Source organism: Myxocyprinus asiaticus, chromosome 17 (genome assembly GCF_019703515.2).
Source record: "Myxocyprinus asiaticus isolate MX2 ecotype Aquarium Trade chromosome 17, UBuf_Myxa_2, whole genome shotgun sequence".
Classification (NCBI taxonomy): domain Eukaryota; kingdom Metazoa; phylum Chordata; class Actinopteri; order Cypriniformes; family Catostomidae; genus Myxocyprinus; species Myxocyprinus asiaticus.
In genome coordinates, this window is record NC_059360.1 from 15,228,229 (window position 1) to 15,253,528 (window position 25,300).

The following is a 25,300-nucleotide window of genomic DNA, read 5'->3' on the forward strand; positions in this document are numbered from 1 at the left end:
TTTTTGGCTGAACATTTTCGCAGGCCGAAAATTCGTTGCATCCCTATATTTTTCTCTATAAGACAACTTTGAAAGAATATGTGTTATTAAAAGCACTACACAAATAGATGAACACTAGATTAAAAAAAAAAAAAAAAAAGACTAGTAGATAAATATGACAAAAAAGCATTTTGAATTCTGGGTTCTTTGTCAACTTGTTCTTGTTACATTACAAATACAATATATAGCAAAAAAGAAAAGTTTAAACGCAGCAAAAGCTTACCTGAGATGATCATGTGGACAGGCTTCATCAAAGACAGTTCGTGATTGGAGGAAACCCCCTACAGGGAGTTGATTTAAAGACAGAATACGGAAAAACTCTGAGGCCATTGGTGCGAGAGGGCTGAGGGAGGAGTCTGGAGGTGGGAGGGGGTCGATATGGAGCACAGACAAGCAAAGACTTCCCACTGTCAGCCTGAGAACCAGCTCAGGCCTCGACTCATCACAGTGGCCCTTAGAAGGATGTGCTAAATATTACACATGGAGAAGAGAGTTATGAATGATTAAAGGTGGCCATAACAGTCAATAATCACTATAAACCTATATAGCTGTGCTATATTTAAACACATTTAGGGTTAGTACAATTTTAATTGATTAAGAGTAGGACTCACAGGTCTGCCGGAGCAGATTTTGGGGGAAGTGAGGATCTCGTGAAAGCTGTGGTGTCTCATTAGTCTGTTTCTCCTTTTGTCTAGTAACATCCATGTACTCATCCCACACCATCTGAGGATCATGTCAAACAAGGACCATAATTATTGTACTACACTTGCTAAAACGCATCTTAACAAGCCATTATTTATTACTATTATATGACAATCATTCAATCCAGACACAATGATATTTTTATTCAAATTAAAAAATTAAAGGCAGTACAAAAATATTACAATGATGTATAAATAATTTCCAATTTAAGTAATATACAAGTACTTTTTTACATTACAATAATTAGAATTGGGGGAAACTGGGTGCTTAACTGTTATAACAATAATATTAGAATGCATGAAAAAATGTTTGCACAAAATAGATTTCATTTTCTTTATATAAAATACAAAATTTCCCTGTGAGTTTGGGGTTGAATATTACCTAGAGATGTTATTGACAGAATTCAAGCAAGATATGGTGACTTACGGCTACATTTCCAGATGGTGACTCCCCCAAGGAGGTGGAGTAGTTGCTATTAAGAGACAAATCCAGATCCACAGTGGGCGGATCCCCAAGAGGAGGAAGAGATGATAGGCTGTGTGATATGTCCATATCAGCCATGGAGAAAAAGACATCCTCTGCCAGACCAATAAGAAAGAGTCAAATTAGTGATGTAGTTATGTAATTAGAGATGTAAAAGCAAGAAGAATCAAGTGGCAAAAGCTGTGCTGTCCTCAACTAACCTCTGCTGGACACAGTTCTCGTGGCCTGACTCTCAAACAAGTCCCGGTCGGTGGCCCCTGTAATGATGTCCTTCTTCAGGCAGCGGTTGAGCTCCATGTGGAGGCGATATTCATCCTCCTGTTGCATGGGCCGACTCTTCCTGTCCTTCCCAAAAGCAGACCACTCCTGCCCTGCTCCACAAACACATAAGCACTCAGTCACACTCAGTGTTTCCATTCAATATCAGTCTGTGAGGGACCCATGGGTGAATCATATCTGAATTAACACCATGCACAAGAGTTAGAACTGTCACCTGAGCTGGAGAAGACCCCAAACATGTCCAGTAACAGGTGGACTTGTCGTGGTGAGAGCAGCATGATTAGAGAATCAAACTGTCCATCAATGTCCAACTGTGAAAAGACCAATGATGAAATATTAGGGTAGCTGATATGACATTTCAAGCAGTGATCGTGGTCTTCAGCAGCGAGACATGCTAATTCTTGTATAATTATTACACATGCATTTTTTACCTTATAATTATTTAGAGACTATCTGGAATAATTGTACTTTTTTTTTTTTTCTCCCATTTTCTCCCCAGTTTGGAATGCCCAATTCCCAATGTGCTCTAAGTCCTTGTGGTGGTTTAGTGACTCGCCTCAATCCGGGTGGCAGAGGACAAATCTCAGTTGCCTCCGTGTCTGAGACCGTCAATCCGCACATCTTATAACGTGGCTTATTGAACGCGTTACCACGGAGACATAGCGTGTGGAGGCTTCACGCTATTCTCTGCAGCATCTGAGCACAACTCACCACGTGCCCCACCAAGAACGAGAACCACATTATAGTGACCACGAGGAGGTTACCCAATGTGACTCTACCCTCCCGAGCAAACGGGCCAATTTGGTTGCTTAGAAGACCTGGCTGGAGTCACTCAGCACGCCCTGGATTTGAACTCACGACTCGAGGGGTGGTAGTCAGCGTCTTAACTCTCTGAGCTACCCAGGCCCCCGAATATTTGTACTTTTAAAATATAATTTGTGATTAAAAAAAAAAAAAACATTACAAGTTATAGCACCTAAAATACACAGTTTCCTTTATACATAATGTAGCCTATTTTTAAAGCTGAAGAGTGTAATCTTTGTACCACCGAACGGAATTGCAAAAATAAACATTTGTTTTCAAACAGCCTTCCGAGTACGCCCCAAGTCTGCTGTCGATCAAACAAACAGATAGTCCCACCAATGTTCCTGTGATGGGCTGGACAAATCGCTCAAAACAAATGCAGGAATTTTTTCAATGCTACAGAGACTCAGTGTTTACACTTTTCAAGATATTAACATACTAATGGCTTACTTATAGTTGTCTCTGCATATTAAGCTAGGATAGGAGACAGTATTTTACCACTGGAAAAGTTACATACGTCAGCTTAAATTTTTTACCTAAAATATTATTTCTCAACTACCCATTGCCAATTACCATTCAGAAATACTTAATATTGAATTCAAATTAAATTCATTAGCCACTTTTCCACTATCGGGCCGAGTATGGTATGTAGTGTAAGTACCCACCTTGGCTCCAGGCATGGCTTCATTTTGCTTAAGTACCACGGACAGCTCCAGCCTTCCACTGAGGCAGCCCACCTGCACTGGCTCAAATGGCGTACATGAAGACACAGGCTCTGGGAACTGAGGGTGAGGCTCACAGATGATTTTTGGGTTCCAGCTCGGTGAAAGCTTAGGTTCCGTCTCCTTTAATGTATTAAGGACAAATGACTTAGGAATGTTACAGCTAAACCGTTCAATCAAGTCAAAACAATTACGAAAAGATATGGTTGTAATGTAGTTGCTTGCAACTATAAACGTTATGATGTAAGCTCACTGTTTGCGTGGGGGATGATTTGAGGCCGGCACGCACTGATTCTGAGAACTCATCCCAGAACACTGAGGCGCCATCCAGAGTCAAGTTTTTATGTGCAAATGTGGTGGGTTGATGGATATTGACACTGGAGCACTCCTCTATACTCTCATCACAGTAAACCATCCTAAACATCACAGCACATACAGAGAACATTATGACTGAATGCTGTTATTTGACAAAATTAAGTACAAAACTTGGTTTTATTACCTGAGATGAAACATGAACAAAGAAAATGAAATCATACTTGTTGATTCGGAGTTCGAGGGCAATGCCAGTTTTAGAATTTTCTGGAACATGTTCCATCCTCAGGACAGTATCCACAAATGTGACCTTGACTCTTCTTAAAACTAACAGACAGAACATGGAAAGACTCGCTGAATCATTGAAAGAGAATCAGGGACAAACTGTTCTTCAATATGATTTAGTAGCTTAATAAACGTAAAAAAAGAAAATTACTTACACAATCAAACTTCAAAACATAGAATAAAAGACACTTGGAAATTTGTCTAATTGAACATACAGTTTTTATGGTCTATATTAGGGATATGTTAAACTACATATTTTTAAGTATGTAACATTTTTTTTAGTGTTAAAATACTTTCTTCTATCCCAGCTTAATCTGCAGAGACAAAAAGTAAGCCATTCATAGATTAATTTCTCGAAAACTGTAAACACAGCATCTCTGTGGCACTATGAAAATTACTCTGTTTGTTTTGAGCGACCCACTTAGACCCGCCCCAACAATGTTACTCAACCAATGGTGCGAGTTGGGGGCGAGTCTATCTGACTGTCTGAACAACAGCGGTTGAAGGGCATATTCGGAAAGCGGTTTTGAAAACATTGACCACACCAATGAAAAATATCGACTGTCCCTCACGTTCTCATATATACGTTTGTACATTGGGGGAATCCCAGAGTTTTACATAAGAGGGTGTGACGAGGAGGAGGGCGTGGCCGGGCTGTGAGTGCATGCACCTGGTGCTGAGCGGCCCAATCAGCGGGAGAGAGATAAGAGGAGTCGGGAGTGCTGGAGAGAGGGAGAGACACACACGGAGCTGTGTGTGTGTTCGTGGTCAACGTCTGTTATTATGTTCCAGTTTGATGTTATGTTATAATTAAAGTCCTGTTGAGTGTTGATTCAGTTCCCGTTTCCTCCTTTCCTGAACCCCTTCAAATACAGGTCGACCAATACTGGATTTTGCCAATAACTAAGGTGGTGGAAAAGGCCGATAACTGATTAATCAGCTAATAGTTTTAAAATTCGATTTAAAAATGTAGAGAAGATATAGACATATTGTGCAACCAAAATCACAACAATATCCATAAACAAGCCCAAAATACACATGGTTAAGACACTATGATTAAGTTTTTTCCAGTTTAAGCTTTTTAGACCCCTTATATTCACTAGATGAACCGTTTCTATATATATTTCAACAGATGAGGTTTAATTAGGCATAAGGTTTATAATCATTCACAAGATATGAAGTTGGGGACACAATGTAAATGCTGATAGGGCAGGTTAACAATGCATTTTTAAATTTTTTCTTGCATGCCCTTGCTTCAATTTAGATTCATTGGTTATCTAGTCAAAATAGTGCTGGAAACAGAGGAACATGGAGGACAAAAAAAAAAAAAAAAAACTATCAGCAATTATCGGCATAGATGTTTGCCGATAACCGATAATTCCTAAAAGCAAATGTCAGCACCGATTAATCTGTAAAACTGATATATCAGTCTACCTCAGTTTAAAGCAGAAAAATAAAGCTTATAATTTTATAAAAGCACTTATATTAATACTTGTGCATTAAGCTGTAAAGTTGTTTAAATTGTTGTTTTTACAGTTGCTTTAATGGTTTTATGTTTAAAATCGTTACGTTGTAATGGCAACGCAGATGTAAAATTTGATATAACTTTATACAAAAAAGGTTAGTAAGCGATTTTATCACACTAAAATCATATTAACATGCATTTTGTTTATGTTTTGGAGTATTTTAACTTTTACGAATTTGCCCCATTCACTTCCATTGTAAGTGTCTCAATGTGACCCAGATTTTTGCTTTTTTTTTTTTTTTTTTAAAGCTTTTTCTAAACAAATTTTTGTGGTAATCAACATTATGCCACAAATGCTGTCGATTGAGCTTAACTTGTTCCTGGAATTGATCCTGGAATATTCCTTTCAGCTTTAAAACTGACTTTTTGGTATGTTGCCTGAATGACAAGTCAATTAATCAGTCTTAAGGATGCTCTGTATAATTAGGTTGGTTTTGGGTTTACCTGACACTTTTCTTAGGTGAGTTTACATAAGTCTAATGTTCAAAAAGAGTTGGACAGTGCACAACAGAATGGCACAGAATGCAAGAGTCTCAAGAGACACATGCTTCAAAAGGGATGATCTAAATTTAGATGCACACTGTATGATTTTTATGGTCCTTAACGATTGTTGCTTGTCAGACTGTACGATATGATCCCAGTGAAATTTTTGGTGAAAGCCATGGTACACTGTACAACATTATGTCCGACTGCACGATATACATTGTAGCCAAAATTTTGGTCCCAATCGTCCCGAGTGACAGTGTTGATTAGGTGTTTTATCTCATCTGGACATCAAAAGAGCAGTCACACTGCATGACTACGATGTAAAAAGTCTGACACTGCCAGAACTTCATCGGAGGCTAAGATTCACCGCAAAGGCTATCTGTGAACTTGTCACACTAAGCAATCAAAGAGAGATGATTTTGCCCTACAAGAGAAATCTTTTACTGTCTCCAAACTTTGTCTCAGATGGCAAAGTAATTGCCAAAATCATAGAGTGTGAACATGGCTTAACAGCTAAAACAAAACTTGCACGCTGTCAGCATGCTAATTAAAGGAATATTCCGGTTACTACAAGTTAAGCTCAATCAACAGCAATTGTGTCGATTACCACAAAAATCTAAATTGACTTGCCCCTCCTTTTCTTTAAAAAAAAAAGAAAAAAAAAAAAGAAAAAATCTGGGTTACAGTGAGGCACTTTCTTTTTTTTTTAATCGTTAAAATACTCGCTTTTTCAAAAGTATAGCAACAAGCCATAAACAATGTGTTAACATGATTTTAGTGTGATAAAATTGCTTACCTTTTCTGTGTAAAGTTATAATACAGTTTACAACTTCGTTGCCATGACGATGTAAAGTCAACAAACCCTAAAACGACTGTAAAAATGACTAAACAACTTTACAGCTCAAATAAATAAATATTTCTTTAAAGCACTACCACTAAAAATATGAAAACAAATAAATAAAAAAAATTTAAAACTAGTTCCCCTGACTAAACAACTATTTAACCATCATGACCCATCCCTAGTCTATGAAGATACCTGTCTCAATAGTCTCAGCAAACTTCTCCAGGCCCTCCAGAGGCTGGAAGCTCTCTCCCTGATCATCAGTGAGTCTTTGGCTCAGACACTCTTTGGCCAGCTGCATACTGCTGGTCATAAAGCTGGACCAGTACATGGGCTCCATGCCAGATGCTGAAAATGGCAACAAGCATAAACAGCATAAATTTAAATGCAGAGTTGACACAAATCTAATTACAACACGACATCACAAAATAATGTGATTGCAAAGAAGTGTCATACCAATTCGAGGCCTTGGCCTGAAGACCATCTGCAAGCCCCTCACTTCCAGCGCACAGTTGTCCTGAAGCAGTGAGGCCCACGGCACAGTCAGGGATATGGCCTGGATGAAGCCCTCACTCACTTCAAATGGAGCATCCACAGACTCCAGGATCTCATTCAGAGACTGAAGATAAATTAAATGAAGTCACTGACAGTGAGGCTGTGAGACAGTGAGTTAAACTGTGAATAAACATACTTTGGGACATTAGGGGTTTAAGTAGAAAGTGAAAAGCACTAACTACAATTATAACCAGGGTTTACAATGGTCAGAGGACATACATTTGAGACGCATCTTAACCCTTTAAGCTCTGAGGGTGTTTTTAAAGATTTCCTGTTTCAGTGTAATGCACAAAATTAAAGGCTTATAACTCGACCAAAAAAAAAAAAAAAAAACAAACAAACAAAAAAACAAGAAGGGTCAAGTGTTTAGTGACATTAAAAATGTGAACATTTTCTTTAAAATGATACAGATTATGATATATTCTGAAACTCTCTCTAACTTCTTTTTTTTAATTTGACATTATGTACCACAGTGTGTAAATAATGTGGCTCCAAAAAACTGCTTTTGTTTTGTTCCCAATCATGTCACCTGTAACTGGGTAAAATTATGTGTTTATACAACAAAGCAATCAAAAGTAAAACAAAAATAATTTATCCTAGTGTCCAAAAATGTCTCCAAACAAATAAAACACAATAATTGTAAATAAGAACTAATTACACATGACTAAAGATTTGCATAGCATGCAGACATGATATTAGTAATGAGATTTCACAGAATGAGTTTCACTTTGTGCCATTTGAGTCATCATTGAGTTTGTGTCATGTACTTGGGGCCATCTTCTGGTTGCCATATGTAATTACAGTGACTGATCACATGATTCTCTGCCCAAATATGAAGGACTATCACCTCTAGTTGGAGCAATCTGAAACCAGTCTGATTGGTTTAGCGTTCCATGATGCTACAGCTTTGTGATGGCTACTCCAGTACCTTGACTTTGTTGTCCTTAAGCCATTTTGCCACAACTTTGGAGGTACGCTTAGGATCAAAAATATACATCATGGTGGCGCCACGGATGACCGCCTCGGTGTGGATCGCTCCTACTGTTTTGTTGTTTTTGTTTGTTTGTCCTGTGTTTAGTAATCTTTTTCCAGTCAGTTTTACCAGAGACGAACTGCTGAACATTCAACAGCATATACCAGTCAGTCCCAGTTTTTGAATATTCAGGCGTTTTGCTGGACAGTTTAGTCGGAGGCGCAGCTCTGCTGTTCAAGAGACGCAGGCGAGGGAGACGAGCAGGTGCGCTGGTCATGCTCCGTCGGCGCGGCTTTCGAACAGCGCTGCCGAACATTCATCTAGTGAATCTCCGCACTCTTCCTAAGAAAATGGACGATCTACATCACCTCACCCGCACAAACAAAGACTTTTCAACCTCTACTGCCTTGTGCTTCACAGAAACCTGGCTGAGTGAATCCATTCTGGACAGCGCGTTACATCTGCCGGGCTTTCAGCTATTCAGAGCAGATCACATTGCGGAGTTAACGGGGAAAACGAGAGGCAGTGGAACATGCTTTTACATCAATGAAAGTTGGTGTATAGATGTAACAACGTTAAAGAAGATGTGCTGTCCTAATTTGGAAGCGCTCTTTATCAACTTTAAGCCTTTCTACTCGCCGCGGGAGTTTTCCTAGTTTATTCTGGTGAGTGTTTACATCGCGCCAAACGCGTGTTTGAATACCGCGCTGCAACAGCTGGCTGATCAGATCACAGATACGGAACAACAATCCAAAGACTTTTTCTTGGGGATTTTAACAAAGCAAACCTCACACGTGAACTGCCCAAATACAAACAGCACATTACGTGCCCAACCAGAGACAGAAATATACTGGATCACGGCTACACAACAATAAAGGATGCATATCGCTCTGTCCCTAGAGCAGTTTGGGACTCTCTGATCACTGTCTGGTTCATCTTCTTCCAAACTACAGACAGAAACAAAAATCTGCTAAACCTGTAGTAAGGACTGTAAAGCAATGGACCAATGAAGCAGAGCTGGAACTACAAGCCTGCTTTGACTGCACTGATTGGAGTGTTTTTGAGGCTGCAGACACCAATCTGGATGAGCTCACAGATACTGTTACATCACATATCAGTTTCTGTGAGGATATGTGCAAACCATGGTTTACAGCAGAACTAAGGCTGCTTCGTCAGGCCAAAGAGGATGCTTACAGGGGTGGGATAAAATCTTGTACAATCAGGCCAGGAACACACTGAATAAGGAAATCAGAATGGCAAATAAAGATACTCTGAGAAGCTGAAAAACAAGTTTTCAGCTAATGACCCTGCATCAGTTTGGAGTGGCATAAAACAACTTACAAATTACAGGACACCTGCCCCCAACCCTGTGGTGGATCAACAACTGGCTGACAATCTGAATGTGTTCTACTGTAGATTTGAAAGGCCCAATCTCACACCCCACACCCACTCTGACCTTCACTTCACACAAACACCAACACCTCCTGCAACCCCCCTCCTCCCCCTCCTGCTACTCAACCTGCACTTAAGATCTGTGAAAATGATGTGTGCCATGTCTTTCAAAAACAAAGGATAAGGAAAGCACAGGGCCCAGATGGCGTTTCACCTGCATGTCTTAGATCCTGTGCTAACCAGCTGGCCACCATCTTCACACAGATCTTCAATAGATCACTGGAGCAGCGTGAAGTCCCATGCTGCTTCAAACGCTCCACTATCATCCCCATACCAAAGAAACCAAAAATCACAGGACTTAATGACTACACACCTGTCGCCCTGACGTCTGTGGTCATGAAGTCATTTGAGAGACTGGTGTTGGCCCACCTGAAGGACATCACTGGACCCTTAATAGATACCCTTCAATTTGCTTATCGAGCAAACCGGTCTGTGGATGATACAGTCAACATGGGATTGCATCATATCCTGCAACATCTGGACAGACCAGGGACATATGCAAGGATCATTTTTGTAGACTTCAGTTCGGCTTTCAACACCATGATCCCAGCTATTCTCCGGACTAAACTACACCAACTCTCTGTTCGCACGTCTTCTGTCAGTGGATTACCAGCTTTCTGACAGACAGGCAGCAGCTTGTGAGACAGGGGAAATTCACTTCCAGCACCTGTACAATCAGCACTGGTGCCTCCCAGGGATGTGTGCTCTCCCCACTACTCTTCTCCTTCTACACCAATGACTGCATCACCAAGTATTGCTCAGTCAAGCTCCTGAAGTTTGCAGATGACACTGTCATCGGCCTCATCCGAGATGACTTTGAGTCTGCATACAAAAGGGAGGTTAAACAGCTGGCTGTCTGGTGCAGTCAAAACAACCTTGAGCTGAACATGCTCAAAACAGTGGAGATGATAGTGGACTTTAGGAGGAACACCCTAACACTGTCCCCCCTCACCATTCTGAACCGCACTGTGGCAGCAGTGGAGTCATTCAGGTTCCTGGGCACTACCATCTCACAGGACCTGAAGTGGGAGACCCATATTGACTCCATTGTGAAAAAGGCCCAGCAGAAGTTGTACTTCCTTCGCCAGTTGAGGAAGTTCAACCTGTCACAGGCGCTGCTGACACAGTTCTACTCAGCAGTATTGAGTCTGTCCTCTGCACTTCAATATCTGTCTGGTTTGGATCAGCTACGAAACTGGATACCAGAAGACTACAAAGGACAGTTTGGACTGCCCTCCCTTCAAGAACTATACACTTCCAGAGTGAGGAAAAAGGCTGGAAAAATCACTCTGGACCCCACTCACCCTCCCCAATACCTTCTTGAACTGTTGCCTTCTGGCCGACACTTCAGAGCTCTGAGCACCAGAACCATCAGGCACAGGAACAGTTTTTTCCCCTCAGGCTATCCATCTCATGAATAGTTAAAACTGCCCCATTGAGCAATAGTTATGTGCAATACACAGCTTAGTCTTTTTATATTATCCAACACATCCAACCTCTTCTGCCATTACATTCCCTTGCACTGTATATAACTGATTTGTATTTAGATTTGCACTACATATGTGAATGTGTGTATGTATGCATGCATGTATGCATGTATATATATATATATATATATATATATATATATATATATATATATGTACATATACAGTTGTGCTCAAAATTTTGCATACCCTGGCAGAAATTGTGAAATTTTGGCATTGATGGCAGTGATCATATGAAGCCATTTATCATTACATAGTTGTTTGGCTCCTTTTTAAATCGTAATGGTAACAGAAATCACCCAAATGGCCCTGATCAAAAGTTTACATACCCTTGAATGTTTGGCCTTGTTACAGACACACAAGGTGACACACACAGGTTTAAATGGCAATTAAAGGTTAATTTCCCACACCTGTGGCTTTTTATATTGCAATTAGTGCCGTGTATAAATAGTCAATGAGTTTGTTAGCTCTCACGTGGATGCACTGAGCAGGCTAGATACTGAGCCAAGGGGAGCAGAAAGGAACTGTCAAAAGACCTGCATAACAAGGTAATGGAACTTTATAAAGATGGAAAAAGATATAAAAAGATATCCAAAGCCTTGAAAATGCCAGTCAGTATTGTTCATTCACTTATTAAGAAGTGGAAAATTCGGAGATAAATTGATACCAAGCCAAGGTCAGGTAGACCAAGAAAGATTTCAGCCACAACTGCCAGAAGAACTGTTCGGGATACAAAGAAAAACTCACAAGTAACCTCAGGAGAAATACAGGCTTCTCTGGAAAAAGACGGTGTGGTTGTTTCAAGGAGCACAATACGATGATACCTGAACAAAAATGAGCTGCATGATCGAGTTGCCAGAAAGAAGCCTTTACTGTGCCAATGCCACAAAAAAGCCCAGTTACAATATGCCCGACAACACCTTGACACGCCTCACAGCTTCTGACAAACTGTAATTTGGAGTGACGAGATCAAAATAGAGCTTTATGGTCACAACCATAAGCGCTATGTTTGGAGAGGGGTCAACAAGGCCTATAGTGAAAAGAATACCATCCCCACTGTGAAGCATGGTGGTGGCTCACAGATGTTTTGGGGGTATGTGAGCTCTAAAGGCACGGGGAATCTTGTGAAAATTGATGGCAAGATGAATGCAGCATGTTATCAGAAAATACTGGCAGACAATTTGCATTCTTCTGCACGAAAGCTGCGCATGGCACGCTCTTGGACTTTCCAGCATGACAATGACCCTGAGCACAAGGCCAAGTTGACCCTCCAGTGGTTAGAGCAGAAAAAGGTGAAGGTTCTGGAGTGGCCAGCACAGTCTCCTGACCTTAATATCATCGAGCCACTCTGGGGAGATCTCAAACATGCGGTTCATGCAAGACGACCAAAGACTTTGCATATGACCTGGAGGCATTTTGCCAAGATGAATGGGCAGCTATACCACTTGCAAGAATTTGGGGCCTCATAGACAACTATTACAAGAGACTGCACACTGTCATTGATGCTAAAGGGGGCAATACACAGTATTAAGAACTAAGGGTATGCAGACTTTTGAACAGGGGTCATTTCATTTTTTTTCTTTGTTTCCGTGTTTTGTTTTTTGATTGTGCCATTCTGTTATAACCTACAGTTGAATATGAATCCCATAAGAAATAAAAGAAATGTGTTTTGCCTGCTCATGTTTTCTTTAAAAATGGTACATACAGTATATTACCAATTCTCCAAGGGTATTCAAACTTTTGAGCACAACTGATATCTAATATATATATATATATATATATATATATAGAGAGAGAGAGAGAGAGAGAGAGAGAGAGAGAGAGAGAGAGAGAGTATTCTATATATACTTTACATGTTCTATTCAATTTTTAATTATTTTTTAAATATCTTGTTGCTGTTTTGTATTGTTGTGTACTGGAAGCTCCTGTCACCAAGACAAATTCCTTGTATGTTTAAGCATACTTAGCAATAAAGCTCATTCTGATTCTGATTCTGATCACTGTCCATTTGGAAGACCCATTTGTGACCGAGCTTTAACTTCCTGGCTGATGTCTTGAGATGTTGCTTCAATATATCCATATAATTTCTTCCTCATGATGCCATCTATTTTGTGAAGTGCACCAGTCCCTCCTGCAGCAAAGCACCCCCACAACATGATGCTGCCACCCCCATGCTTCACGGTTGGGATGGTGTTCTTTAGCTTGCAAGCCTCACCCTTTTTCCTCCAAACATAACGATGGTCATTATGGCCAAACAGTTCATTTTTGTTTCATTAGACCAAAGGACATTTCTCCAAAAAGTAAGATCTTTGTCCCCATGTGCTCTTGCAAACTATGGTCTGGCTTTTTTATGGCAGTTTTGGAACAGTGGATTCTTCCTTGCTGAGCAGCCTTTCAGGTTATGTTGATATAGGACTTGTTTTACTGTGGATATAGATACTTGTCTACCTGTTTCCTCCAGCATCTTCACAAGGTCCTTTGCTGTTGTTCAGGGATTGATTTGCACTTTTCACACCAAACTACATTCATCTCTAGGAGACAGAATGCGTCTCCTTCCTGAGCGGTACGATGGCTGTGTGGTCCCATGGTGTTTATACTTGCATACTATTGTTTGTACAGATGAATGTGATACCTTCGGGCATTTGAAAATTGCTCCCAAGAATGAACCAGACTTGTGGAGGTCCACAATTTGTTTTCTGAGGTCTTGGCTGATTTCTTTTGATTTTCCCATGATGTCAAGCAAAGAGACACTGAGTTTGAAGGTAGGCCTTAAAATACATTCACAGGAACACCTCCAGTTCAATACACCACCTATCAGAAGCTAATTGGCTAATTGTCTAAAGGCTTGACATCATTTTCTGGAATTTTCCAAGCTGCTAAAAGGCACAGTTAACTTAGTCTATGTAAACTTCTGACCCACTGGAATTGTGATATAGTCAATTAAAAGTGAAACAATCTGTCTGTAAACAGTTGTTGGAAAAATTACTCATGTCATGCACAAAGTAGATGTCCTAAACAAAACTATAGTTTGCTAATATTAAATCTGTGGAGTGGTTAAAAAAAATTAGTTTTAATGACTTCAACCTAAGTGTATGTAAACTCCTGACTTCAACTGTAGCTATTACTCGCTATATTTTTGTCTGTAAAACAAAAAAGCTGGTTGTATTCTACTCTTTATGAGCTTTTCAATGACATATTATACATGGCAATTTGATCAGTTTGATGTTTTAACTGAATATAATAACATGTACAGTAAAAAATGTTATATAAATTATCAAAATGGAACACTTCTGATTTGTCTGCAAATTTTAAAGCACTTGTTCATTTTTGGTTATAATGCCTACATGCACTGTAAAGTACAGCTTCTAAGCGTTAAAACTATACCTATTTTGTGTTGGTCAAGGCTGTAGTTATTAATATTTTGAATAAAAAAATGTCTCACAGTCAGGGCCCATCCAAGCGTAAAGGGTTAATACCAGGGATAAATAGGGCATTTGGTACAGGAATCAGATAACAACACTTCCATACATGTAGTGGTACCTGACTCGCTCTACAAACAATTGCTTTGGTAGGTTGAATTTTATGCATTCAACTGACTTTGAAATAATCAAAAGACTACTTCAAGATCATACTTTCTTAGAAGTGACAATATGGAATCAAATCTGTGAAACAGTGCAAAAGTAGACGGCTTACCCATTTGTCCAGCGGCACTTGAGCAAGTGAGCCTGTGCCTTGATAGAGATCCAGGCTAAGCTGGTCCAAACTGAGCTTCTCTTGGAGGAAATTGCCAAGATATCGATTCAGCAGGTATCTGCAGGCCCGCTTCTTAATGGACTCGGAAAATGGCCAAGGCATCTTGACCAGCTCTTGAGTTTGGAGTGTACTGAAACAAAGGGCATTTTACCAAGTAAAGAAAAAAACGCATATTTCTATTAGGCTTAAGTGATGTTTGCTAAAGTTTTCTGTAAATGGTAAGAGGCCCAGTTGTATGTGGTTTGGTGGTTCAATTTGCATTAAGACAAACAGCATTACATTGATTATATCAAGGCATTGTAAACAGCATTCAAAACTGTCATGGAACTTAAAAGGTGGGTAATTCTCATCCACAGAAGTATTCAGTGAAGGGTTGATGTTGGCAATGATTCAGTATGAATACATGATCTGAAGCTAGCTGACTAATTTATTCAGCCATCAAAGTGATGTGGCTGTATGATTATATTACATCTGCATAACTAGCAATTCAATGCACTGCTAGACTATAAATGTAACTTACCAGTAGCCAACCATCTCAAAGCAAAATGACTGGCATTACCTGTGCAAAGCCAGTTCATTTAGTACATCATCAGAAAGTATGGTGTCATTGAGCTAAAGGTCCACACTGACATACAGTAGTAATTTTCATATATCAGACTGGTAGTCTGGCATGCATGATGCTTCTGTCTGGCTCTACACCAGTGGCCAGTGTTTATGCAATTCCCTGAAGGTTTGTTTATTTGTTTGCCAGCTAAAATAGCCAAATCATGTGACTCCAGTCAGGCTTCCTAAGCAACCAATAGGCCCGGTTGCTAGGGTGGGTAGAGTCATGTTGGGTTAACCTACTTGTGGTCGCTATAATGTGTGGTTCTCGCTCTCGGTGGGGCGCGTGGTGAGTTGTGCAGATGCCGCGGAGAATAGCGTGAAGTCTCCACAGGTGCTAGGTCTCCGCAGTAATGCGCTCAACAAGCCATGTGATAAGATGCGCGGATTGACGGTCTCAGACACAGAGGCAACTAAGATTCGTCCTCCACCACACAGATAGAGGCGAGTCACTACGCCACCACGAGGATTTAAGAGTGAATTGGGCATGCCAAATTGGGGAGAAAATGGGGAGAAAAAAAAAAAAAGCAAAAACAAAGCCAAATCATGGTGCCACGCTGTACAAGAATAAAAAAACAGATTCAAATATAACCGTACACCACTCAAAAAAACGAAAAAAAAAAAAAAAGACATTCAAAGTTAAATAACTCACCTGTGTTATGAAAAAGCTGACTAACCGTTGTTCCTTGGCTTTGGCTGAACTAGCATGCTGGCTAAATCTATTCCTTCATACCTTCATTCAAGTTTGTGTGTTCAACTGAGGCATCGCTCAGTGATAATATCTATATTAAACTGGGGATGGACGTCTTGGTTTGCATTATACGCGTCTGTCAGGTCGTGTGAAAGCAGCATCACTGTCTGTCTGTCTGTTTAGATGAGGCTAATGATGGTGTTTACAAACACGCTCATGACTGCGCACTCTCGCGCGCGCCGCTGTTGCACGCGGTGTGTTCACGAGCATCCGCTCTGCGCGCCCACTTCACAGTTCATCCGCGCAGTTACAGGAGAGTATTATTTACAGTGCGAGAAACGAATACGAAGAGAGAAGACGCTTGATTTATGGTAAGTCTAATCAACTCTGATGTTTGGTGTCAGGGTCTGCCATATACTTGTGCGTTTATTCGTTTGTTTCTTTAAACCTCGGCTCAACCGCTTATTACGACGGTAGTTTACGTGCATTTAAATACGTAGCTTACTGTGTTTCTTATTTTATGGGCTCATCTGACAAAATTGTGTATTGAAATTCAGAAATGTAGTTTTCACTGTTTATAATTGTAACCTCAATGTGAAATTCCATGCCATTTTAAACTCTAGATATCAGCAATTCACTTTAATGGAGTAACTCAATAAATAGTTGTGAACAAAAATACATTTTCATTGGTTAAAAATAAGTGAATTCTGAAGATATTAAACCCCATTCATTCTGGATCCCTAGTTCGGTTCATGCATGTAAGAATCCAGTAAATGTCCATTCTATTTCCAGTTCTGTAGTGACACTATAGACCTTTTTCACACTGCGGGGTAAACTTCGACAGCGGTGAATGGGAGATCACAGCAAATATTATTTTCACTTACCCATTTGCTCCAAGAGCAAAATAACAAATCCACTATTACGTTTGAATCACTTTCCAGAAGAAAAAAATAGAGAGCGGTGGATTACGACAGTCAGATGGGAGAAGATGCCAAATTAACTGTCACTCTCTCAGCAGCTGTAATAGAAACCTCCTAACATCTGTAATAATTCATTTTTTAAAACTAATTCCAGGCTAATATAACATAAAGCATAATGTTATAAATTTACACTCAATATTTTAAAAAATGTATAATATAAAACAATTGCGAGATTTACACTGATAAATAAGGCGGAAACGCGTCATCACAGTTCGTGAAAAAGGTCTATTGTGGAAAAACAATTGATGTCTCATAAAAGATAAATACAATCTTAAAACAAAATTATTCAATTTAATAAAATTACATTGTTGTTATATATTAAAATAAATCTGCTCAATTATTTGTAAAATAGCTATACATTCATGTTACTTGTTGAGAGGAAAGAATGCTCTGGAAGCCCCTCCGCCCCTCCAGAGTCGTGCGCATGCACACGCACAAAATGTTACGTAAGGAATCGGGAATTATCATAAACCGCTAACAATAATAGCTGATATCAAAGAAATTGGTTGGGTGTTTTTTAGATTTTGAAAAACGCAATTTTCAATATCGATGTTTGTGGAGAAACGTAGATACTTTTTTTTTTTTTTTTTTTTGGATGAGAATAAACAAAAGCTGCACTGCGCAGCGGCTGCGCATAATTGACGCTAACGAGTCTTCCGCACTGGCACCGGCATGAGCCGGAAATGTTCTATTGAGCTTTCCCCGGAGGAGGTCAGTAACTCATAATTATGGTGCAAATATATCATCATTAAGAGCTCCAAACTATATCATCTAATAATTAGCGCAGTTATTTTTGTTCACACTGTTAATTTTTTAATATTAACTGGTTTCGGCGTTTTACGGGACTTTAACGCTACAGGAGGCTGTGTTAATATTGTTAGCTAGCACCTCATTTCGTTGGTGTTAATGCAAACTACATCAAATACACATATAATTTGCATCATAATGCTATTCTTCCAAAGAATGAACCTAAGTTTGTGACTAAGATGTTTATGTACAAGCAGATGATCAGTCGACGTCAGATGTTTATGTGCATGCAGATGATCAGTCCACGTCAGATGTTTATGTGCATGCAGATGATCAGTCCACGTCAGATGTTTATGTGCATGCAGATGATGATCAGTCCACGTCAGATGTTTATGTGCATGCAGATGATCAGTCCACGTCAGATGTTTATGTGCATGCGCATGCAGATGATCAGTCGATGTCAGATGTTTATGTGCATGCAGATGATCAGTCGACATCAGATGTTTATGTGCATGCAGATGATCAGTCGACGTCAGATGTTTATGTGCATGCGCATGCAGATGATCAGTCCACGTCAGATGTTTGTGCATGCAGATGATCAGTCCACGTCAGATGTTTATGTGCATGCAGATGATCAGTCCACATCAGATGTTTATGTGCATGCAGATGATCAGTCCACATCAGATGTTTACGTGCATGCAGATGATCAGTCCATGTCAGATGTTTATGTGCATGCAGATGATCAGTCGATGTCAGATGTTTATGTGCATGCAATTAGTCTCTGCAGTTTTTTTGCAGAGACTATAATCTTATAGAATAACCTAAGATCTCACTGCTGTTGTAGGGGATGGAGGTGGACTGTAAACCAGAGGACCTGTCTACATGTTTGTATGATGAGCACTGTGTGGAGCAGGGAGAGGTTAAAGATATGAGGCTGGAGGCTGAGGCGGTGGTCAATGATGTGCTCTTCGCAGTCACAGACATGCACGTCTCTCATAATCTTACCAGTGGAGTGGATGTGGCATATATAAACGTGGAAATCAGAGAGGGAAACCGGTACTGCTTAGAGCTCACAGAGGCAGGTTTAAGGGTGAGTGATGATAACATATAGTAGTAACATCTTGGGGCAACACATAGGACATTTTCTTCACAGTACTGATTATAATATTGATGTTTTCCCAACCCTGGGCATGGGAGAATGAAAATGTTTGTAGCATAACCTTTTTCAGACAAGTACCCCTTGGTGGATAGAGAGACAAAGCAGGGACCCCCTGTTTGCATTAAAATAATACATGAATTTATGGAGTTATATGCTTGCAAATTGCAAATGCATTACATTATAATTTTGGTATTTGTTTTTTCCAGGTGGTTGGACATGCCTTTGGTCAGGTTGAGGAGGGTTTGAGCACCCAGTATCATGAGACTGTTTACTCACTGCTGGATTCTCTGAGTCCGGGATACAGAGAAGCGTTCGGAAATGCTCTGCTACAGAGACTGGAGAGGCTCAAACAAAATGGACAGTGAGGATCATTCAGTATCATTCAGAACATCTTTGCTCGCTAATGGTCAAATCAAGTTCTGTGCTGCCCTCAGCTTATAGCATCAGTGGTACCTTACCATTTTCTGTTTTGAACCTTTCATTTGTTTTAACAGAACTTCTAGGTGATTATTTGCCTGTGATGTTTTAAGGGTTTTATTCTATTATTTGGAGAGATATCATTAGCAGCAGTGGTGAAATAACAGGCCCAGATTAATACTCCATATAGTATTCTCCTCTTTTTTTTTTATTCTAAACATTCAGCTAAAAATACAGTTGCTAATTCAAGTGAAATATCCCTCTGATATAGCACTTTGTGCTGTTTTGGGGATGTTGGGAAAATGTTATTGGAACTAAAAAGCTTGTATGTTAACATACAAGTGCACAGATTTGAGCTAATCTGGGTTTATTAAAATATTAGTTTTAAAACTCCATACTACACAGCATGGATCAGTATTATCATTAAAAATATATCAGATGCCTTACTATTTTAAGTTTTACCTGTCCACAGGATAGTGGTTGTCTGAAATTTTAGTTTAAAGTTGAGATACATCATGTATCTTCTATTCCTCTTGCTTGCTAATTAATAATCTGGGTTCAATACAAGTTAAGCGCAATTGACAGCGCATTTGTGGCATAGTTGATTACCATAAAAATAAAAAAAACAATTTTTTTTACTTGTCCCTTTTCATTTAAAAAAAAAAGCAAAAATTGAAGATACTGTGAGTCACTTACAATAAAACTTATATTATTTGAGCTGGAAATTTGTTTAAATCGTCATTTTTTCAGTGGTTTTAGGGTTTGTTTACAAAAAAGTTGTAAAATTGGATATAACTTTACACAGAAAAGTTTAGTAAGTGATTTTATCACACTAAAATCATGTTAACACGCATATTGTTTACGTCTTGTGGCTATACTTTTGAAATAGTGAGCATTTTAACGTTTACAGATTGGCCCCCATTGTAAGCGCCTCACTAGAGCCCACATTTTTGCTTTTTTTTAAAGGAGGGACAAGTCAAAATACATTTTTGTGGTAATCAATATTATGCCACAAATGCTGTCGATTGAGCTTAACTTGTATTAAACCCGGAATATTCCTTTAATGTCATATCAAACTCTCTTTGTGAATGTAAGAAAATGCCTAATCCATTGCTTGCTTTCTCATTCTGCCAAAATCAGCAGAAAGGACTGAAGTGTCAAAACATGGTGGTGGTATCCATCATCAACCCCTTTCCAAAATGTACTTATTGGAATTTTTAATGAAAAATACAGAAAAGTGTTGATTTCTGTAGAACGTTTAGTGTGGACATTCAAAATCTTTCCCTGCAAGTATGTTATAGAAGAACAGCATGTTTGTGTGGATCTCAGTGCCCACTTTAAAAAAAAAACAAAAAAAAAAAAAACACCATTTAGTTATATATTTGCTAGAACAAACATATCACATGTAAATCCAATGTTGGTGTTTTTTAAAGTGTTGATTATTTTTCTTCTTGTGACAAATGATTTTACGTTATGTAGTGACTTAATCCATTGATTTGACATTTACAACACTATGTAATTCCAATATTTTTTTTTTTTTTTAAAGCATATTTGAAAACAATTATATTTGGGACCAAATAGTAATGTTGTGGCTTGAGCCCTTGAATGGACTGATTTTATGAAATGTATACATTCTATATATTGCACAGAATTGCACTAATGGAAATAAGGTTGCCTTTTATATGACCTGTTTGAAAGGGCTGCTTAAATTATACTACAAAGTTCCATTCCACTACATTTTTCTTTTGTGTCCCACAATTGAGTTTAGAGTGAAGAGAGATTTTAATCATTAATAGATGCATTAATACATGAAGTTCTTATATGATGAGCTTCTACCTCATGTTGGATTTTTGTTTTTCAGCCAGTTAACTTGCCTGTGTTTCTGAGGCAGAGAATAATCAAATGGTATACTGATACTAGGGCCAATGAACAGGATCTGTATTCTCATTTTAGCAAATAAAAAAAAAAGTCACAAACCTTAATTTTCTGAAAGTTTAACAACCAAAACAACAAATATGAAAGAGTGTTGAATGACTTAACATGGCACAAATACCTTCTTCTGTACCTGAAGAAATGTTGCTCGCTTCTGTTTCCTTGTAATAAAAAGCACACATTTAAATGTTATTTTGATTTGCTGATTTTGTTTAATACTCAAGTCACATTTAAGGCTTTAGAATTCATTTAAAGACAACAGTGTTTCATTAGTGAGCTTAGCCCAAGTATGACAGTGAAGTGAAAAACTACGTTGGTAGCAACTAAAGAAAATACTTTAAAACATCAAATAAATGCTTATGATCAATACTAAACATTTTTTTCCAGTTGCTACTCTAAAAAGACACAGTGAGAGAAATTGAAACAGGAGACCTCTCAAAAGCAATAAAACACAATTGTAAAGACAACTGAATCCATGTGAACATTTACCCAAAAAGGTGGGACAGTTGATTCTTTGCTTTAACAGACAACATTTATAATAATGCCAGGCAATCATAACTACTGAACAGTTAAAAGAATGTTCAGTCAATGTACAAACATTCAGAAATTGTGCAGTTACCCAAGAAACTAATCAGTTGAGCAAACACTAGAAATAAGAGTTCTCCAGTTTTAGACCTCTTAGCTGGAAGAAAAAAAAAAACACCTCAAAATGAAAGACACTGCTTACATTAAAGTACTTTATTTTAGTAAGACATGTACATTAAATTAAGAAAATAAACCAATATTAAAATACAGTTTTATTTAAATGTGCAGATTAAAAATAGTAAAAAGGTCACTACAAAATGCAGTTTAAGTAGTGACAACAGCTCTGTTTAGTCACACAGCAGCTAACTTAGACTTACATGATTAAATCACCAACACTGATCTCCCACATGAACTAATGTCAATAGTATCTCATTCTGGTGAATCATTGACACTTATTTTAGCGCAACACAAAATGGAATTCCACAACATTTGTCGAGTGGCTGTTGAGCGTCCATAGACATCAAAAACAATAAAATGACAAATCTGTCGAGGTTAGAACATTTTCAAATAATAAATCATAAAATTTGCATCTAAATTAAATCTAAAATGGCTGTAGAGAAGTATTTAGGCACACATACAGACATCTTTGTCCTTGATTTCCCTTTTGAAGTGTCCCTTTCTTGGCTTCAGTGTTGGCTTTCAGCTCACAATCTGAACAGGAAACTTGATGCAAAATAGATCTTTGCTGGTATCATCTTTCAATTCCCATTCCACAACCAGCTTTATCTAACAAACAGCAAAATATTAATGAAGTGAATGCCTTGACTGGCTGAAAACCATATTATAGCCTTATTTAGAGGTGAAGGTAATGCCTTAGAACAGGATGTGAAACAATGAACATCAGCCCGAGTTGAACACTTACTGCTGGGTACTCGCTCTTCACGGGCAACTGGTTGACGTAACTGTAAATTTGTTTTGGCTGAATCGGGCACTGAATTCCACACTTGCAACCATCTTCAATCGGGATGGGAAAGGGAACAGGGACTCCGGCAATTACGCCATGAACCACAGCTTTACTGGTCTGACTCGTAACATCTATGGAAAATATAAACAGGGTGTTCTTGAAACGTCTCTTGTTTATTTGGACTGCAGTGAAATGAAGACAAAAAAAAAATTTAATAAAAATAAGAACAGCTTACTACTGCTGAAGGTTACATTGACAGCGTACGACTGTCCCTTGTGAAGCTGGCATGGCTGTTTTGGGCAGGGCTGGATGTCGACCTCGATAACATCTCCATCTTGTGAGCCTATGATGTTTAAACAAGAGGGAAAAGTGGATTGAAACACTTTAACGGACACAATTAGGTCACGAAAGCAAAAAAAACAATGAAGAGGCCAACAACAAATTCATTCAGGTAACACTGAAAGTCTCAACTTGGAAAATAAACAAGAGCAAAAGCAAAACAGCTCACTGGAATTCTGATTTCTATGCCAAATATAGAAACATGAAACCGTAAGGATACGTACCACAGTCCACAAATTTCACCTGCTCAGCATTAGTACATGCGAGGAAAGAAAGCAAAATAACGCAGATCACACGGGAATCCATGGTTCATACAAGTCCTGTCGAGACAGAAAATACGTGTTACAAATAATGTTCAGAGTACAAACATAACCACCTGAGTCAATCACAGTCACGTGACAGTGAGTTTAGAACGCTGTCTGCTGAGTTTAACGAGTTTCACTGCGCTTTTTCACGGAAATGAGGGAGAAAAGTACTGTTAAAACACAGAAAATAGAGGACAACACAAAGTCAGAATTTCAAAGCAACTCAAATGTTAAAAATACCTACTAACTCTTTCAAAAGCGCGTACGCAACAGTTCCTGCCGTACTTCTCCTAGTCTCACAGCCTATTTCCGTGTCACAAGATCAGTATGACTGTCCTCCAATCAAATACCGTCTGGGAGGGTGTTTTTATGACGTATGTGCTTAAACATTGACGTCTATTAACCAATGGCAACATCGCAAGCCGTTTGGCTATTAAAGCTTTTGTCTAACAATCCGTAATTATATTTAAGATATCTACAATTGCATTTTGACGAATCACAATTATAATTTGACTGGTCAGAATGCTAATTTGAGATATCTGCAATTATAATTTGACTAGTAAGTAAGAACATTAAAGATATCTGTTAATATACAACAGTCAGCGGGGGCCTGGGTAGCTCAGCGGGTACTGACGCTGACTACCATCCAGGGTGTGCTGAGTGACTCCAGTCAGGTCTCCAAAGCAACTAAATTGGCCCGGTTGCTAGTGAGGGTAGAGTCACATGGGGTAACCTCCTTGTGGTCGCAATTAGTGGTTCTCGCTCTCATATGGGGCATGTGGTTCGTTGTGCGTGGATCGCAGAAAGTAGCATGAGTTCCACATGCTGTGAGTCTCCGCAGTGTCATGCACAGCGAGCCACGTGATAAGATGCGTGGATTGACTGTCTCAGAAGCGGAGGCAACTGAGACTTGTCCTCCGCCACCTGGATTGAGGTGAGTAACTGTGCCACCATGAGGACCTACTAACAAGGCATGCTAAATTGGGAGAAAAGGGGATAAAAAAAACAAAAAAACAATATACAACAGTTAGCTCTGGTCCTTGAATCTGATTGGACGAGAGATGTTCCATGAGTACTGATGGTCTCACAGAGCAGTGCAGATGTGTTAAGAGCCATCTGTCTCTTTACATTTCATTTTGAGAAATTACATATTTTAGCCAGCAGGTGGAGGCAAAAGACCATTTTTGCATGTAATATGAGCCAGTTGGTGATGTGAAGTGTGTCAGCGTCACTCGGTGTTTATATTCAACAGCACTCCGTGATCGCTCGTATTACTGCTACACTACTAAAGCTAGGAAATAGCTTTAAATGGCTTTAAACTAACAACTTCAGCTTTAAGGCTCATCACAGCTGAGAGACACAACAGACTGATTAATTACACAAACTCAAGGTGCTTACCTCTTACCGGACTTTCCACATTGGAGAGGACAAAATGGCGGAGAAGATTGCGGTATCTATAGTGAATGACTCTTGCGCACGCGCTACCGCAAAATAGGGAGGAATACCCCTGCTTGGACGGCTATTTTTCCACTGAGAAAATAGGATGCATTTCATCAAAATGACATTATCTTCAGAAAGCTGACTAACAGACTACAGCATCATCAACAGGTGATCGCACATGCTCCATCTCTCTCTCTCTCTCTCTTTCTCTCTCTCTCTCTCACACACACACACACACACACACATATCCTTGTTTCTCTAATAACATGTTAGAAACACGATACCGGGTTCAAGCCAATTATCGGCACCATGAGCAGCAAAAGAAGCTTTGTGACATGCTTTTGGTTAGATACGATGAACAGTGTATGAGGAGTTAGAAAAAGTAAACTTTCAATCATAAAAAAAACATTTATTTTAAAAAATAACTAAAAATAGCTAGTTCTTATCATTTTTGTCCAGTATGTGGCACTGTTCTGAAACTGCTGGGCATGATGGTTATC

General features: G+C 39.1%; 3 protein-coding genes across 7 annotated transcripts in view; 1 reads left to right on the forward strand and 2 right to left on the reverse strand.

Moving 5' to 3' along the window:
- LOC127454853 (autophagy-related protein 2 homolog B-like) overlaps nt 1-16,209 on the reverse strand; it is a 47,018-nt gene extending 30,809 nt beyond the window's left edge. For both annotated transcript variants that reach the window (XM_051722322.1, XM_051722321.1), the window contains exons 1-12: nt 15,954-16,209; nt 14,639-14,828; nt 6,935-7,097; nt 6,674-6,826; nt 3,566-3,668; nt 3,283-3,445; nt 2,973-3,152; nt 1,718-1,814; nt 1,425-1,595; nt 1,168-1,319; nt 651-762; nt 263-506 (exon numbers count right to left, since the gene is read on the reverse strand). In XM_051722322.1, coding sequence (XP_051578282.1) covers nt 263-506; nt 651-762; nt 1,168-1,319; nt 1,425-1,595; nt 1,718-1,814; nt 2,973-3,152; nt 3,283-3,445; nt 3,566-3,668; nt 6,674-6,826; nt 6,935-7,097; nt 14,639-14,800 — 1,700 coding nt within the window. In that variant the 5' untranslated portion in view covers nt 14,801-14,828; nt 15,954-16,209. The remainder of the gene's footprint in view (nt 1-262; nt 507-650; nt 763-1,167; nt 1,320-1,424; nt 1,596-1,717; nt 1,815-2,972; nt 3,153-3,282; nt 3,446-3,565; nt 3,669-6,673; nt 6,827-6,934; nt 7,098-14,638; nt 14,829-15,953) is intronic.
- Nucleotides 16,210-16,217: 8 nt separating this feature from the next.
- On the forward strand, nt 16,218-21,419 carry LOC127454890 (GSK3-beta interaction protein-like). 2 transcript variants are annotated; one of them, XM_051722391.1, is made up of 3 exons: nt 16,218-16,363; nt 18,564-18,809; nt 19,085-21,419. In XM_051722391.1, exons 1-3 carry the CDS (start codon nt 16,361-16,363, stop codon nt 19,241-19,243), a joined length of 408 nt encoding a protein of 135 aa, XP_051578351.1. In that variant the 5' UTR covers nt 16,218-16,360; the 3' UTR covers nt 19,244-21,419. The 2 variants fall into 2 exon arrangements, with proteins under 2 accessions (XP_051578351.1, XP_051578350.1); XM_051722390.1 differs by lacking the exon at nt 16,218-16,363 and adding an exon at nt 17,542-17,683.
- A 467-nt stretch (nt 21,420-21,886) lies between these two features.
- Nucleotides 21,887-23,694, reverse strand: LOC127454889 (NPC intracellular cholesterol transporter 2-like). Of its 3 annotated transcripts, none has more exons than XM_051722387.1 (5): nt 23,609-23,694; nt 23,280-23,375; nt 22,952-23,059; nt 22,675-22,847; nt 21,887-22,538 (listed from the first exon to the last, which is right to left on the reverse strand). In XM_051722387.1, the coding sequence occupies exons 2-5, from the start codon at nt 23,359-23,361 to the stop codon at nt 22,452-22,454; spliced, it is 450 nt and encodes a 149-aa protein (XP_051578347.1). In that variant the 5' UTR covers nt 23,362-23,375; nt 23,609-23,694; the 3' UTR covers nt 21,887-22,451. The 3 variants fall into 3 exon arrangements, with proteins under 3 accessions (XP_051578347.1, XP_051578349.1, XP_051578348.1); XM_051722389.1 differs by having other exon boundaries at nt 23,605-23,692; XM_051722388.1 differs by having other exon boundaries at nt 23,601-23,672.
- Between the last annotated feature and the right edge of the window lie 1,606 nt (nt 23,695-25,300).

What these genes read in the sequence shown, in the direction of transcription:
- LOC127454890 (XM_051722390.1), top strand. Translation starts at nt 17,645, where the DNA reads ATGAGCCGGAAATGTTCTATTGAGCTTTCCCCGGAGGAG. An exon ending in TTGAGCTTTCCCCGGAGGAG is followed by an intron (nt 17,684 to 18,563) that starts GTCAGTAACTCA and finishes CTGCTGTTGTAG; the next exon opens with GGGATGGAGGTGGACTGTAA. An exon ending in TCACAGAGGCAGGTTTAAGG is followed by an intron (nt 18,810 to 19,084) that starts GTGAGTGATGAT and finishes TGTTTTTTCCAG; the next exon opens with GTGGTTGGACATGCCTTTGG.
- LOC127454889 (XM_051722387.1), bottom strand. Translation starts at nt 23,361, where the DNA reads ATGGATTCCCGTGTGATCTGCGTTATTTTGCTTTCTTTCCTCGCATGT. An exon ending in GGTGAAATTTGTGGACTGTG is followed by an intron (nt 23,060 to 23,279) that starts GTACGTATCCTT and finishes TAAACATCATAG; the next exon opens with GCTCACAAGATGGAGATGTT. An exon ending in TGAAGAGCGAGTACCCAGCA is followed by an intron (nt 22,539 to 22,674) that starts GTAAGTGTTCAA and finishes GCTGTTTGTTAG; the next exon opens with ATAAAGCTGGTTGTGGAATG.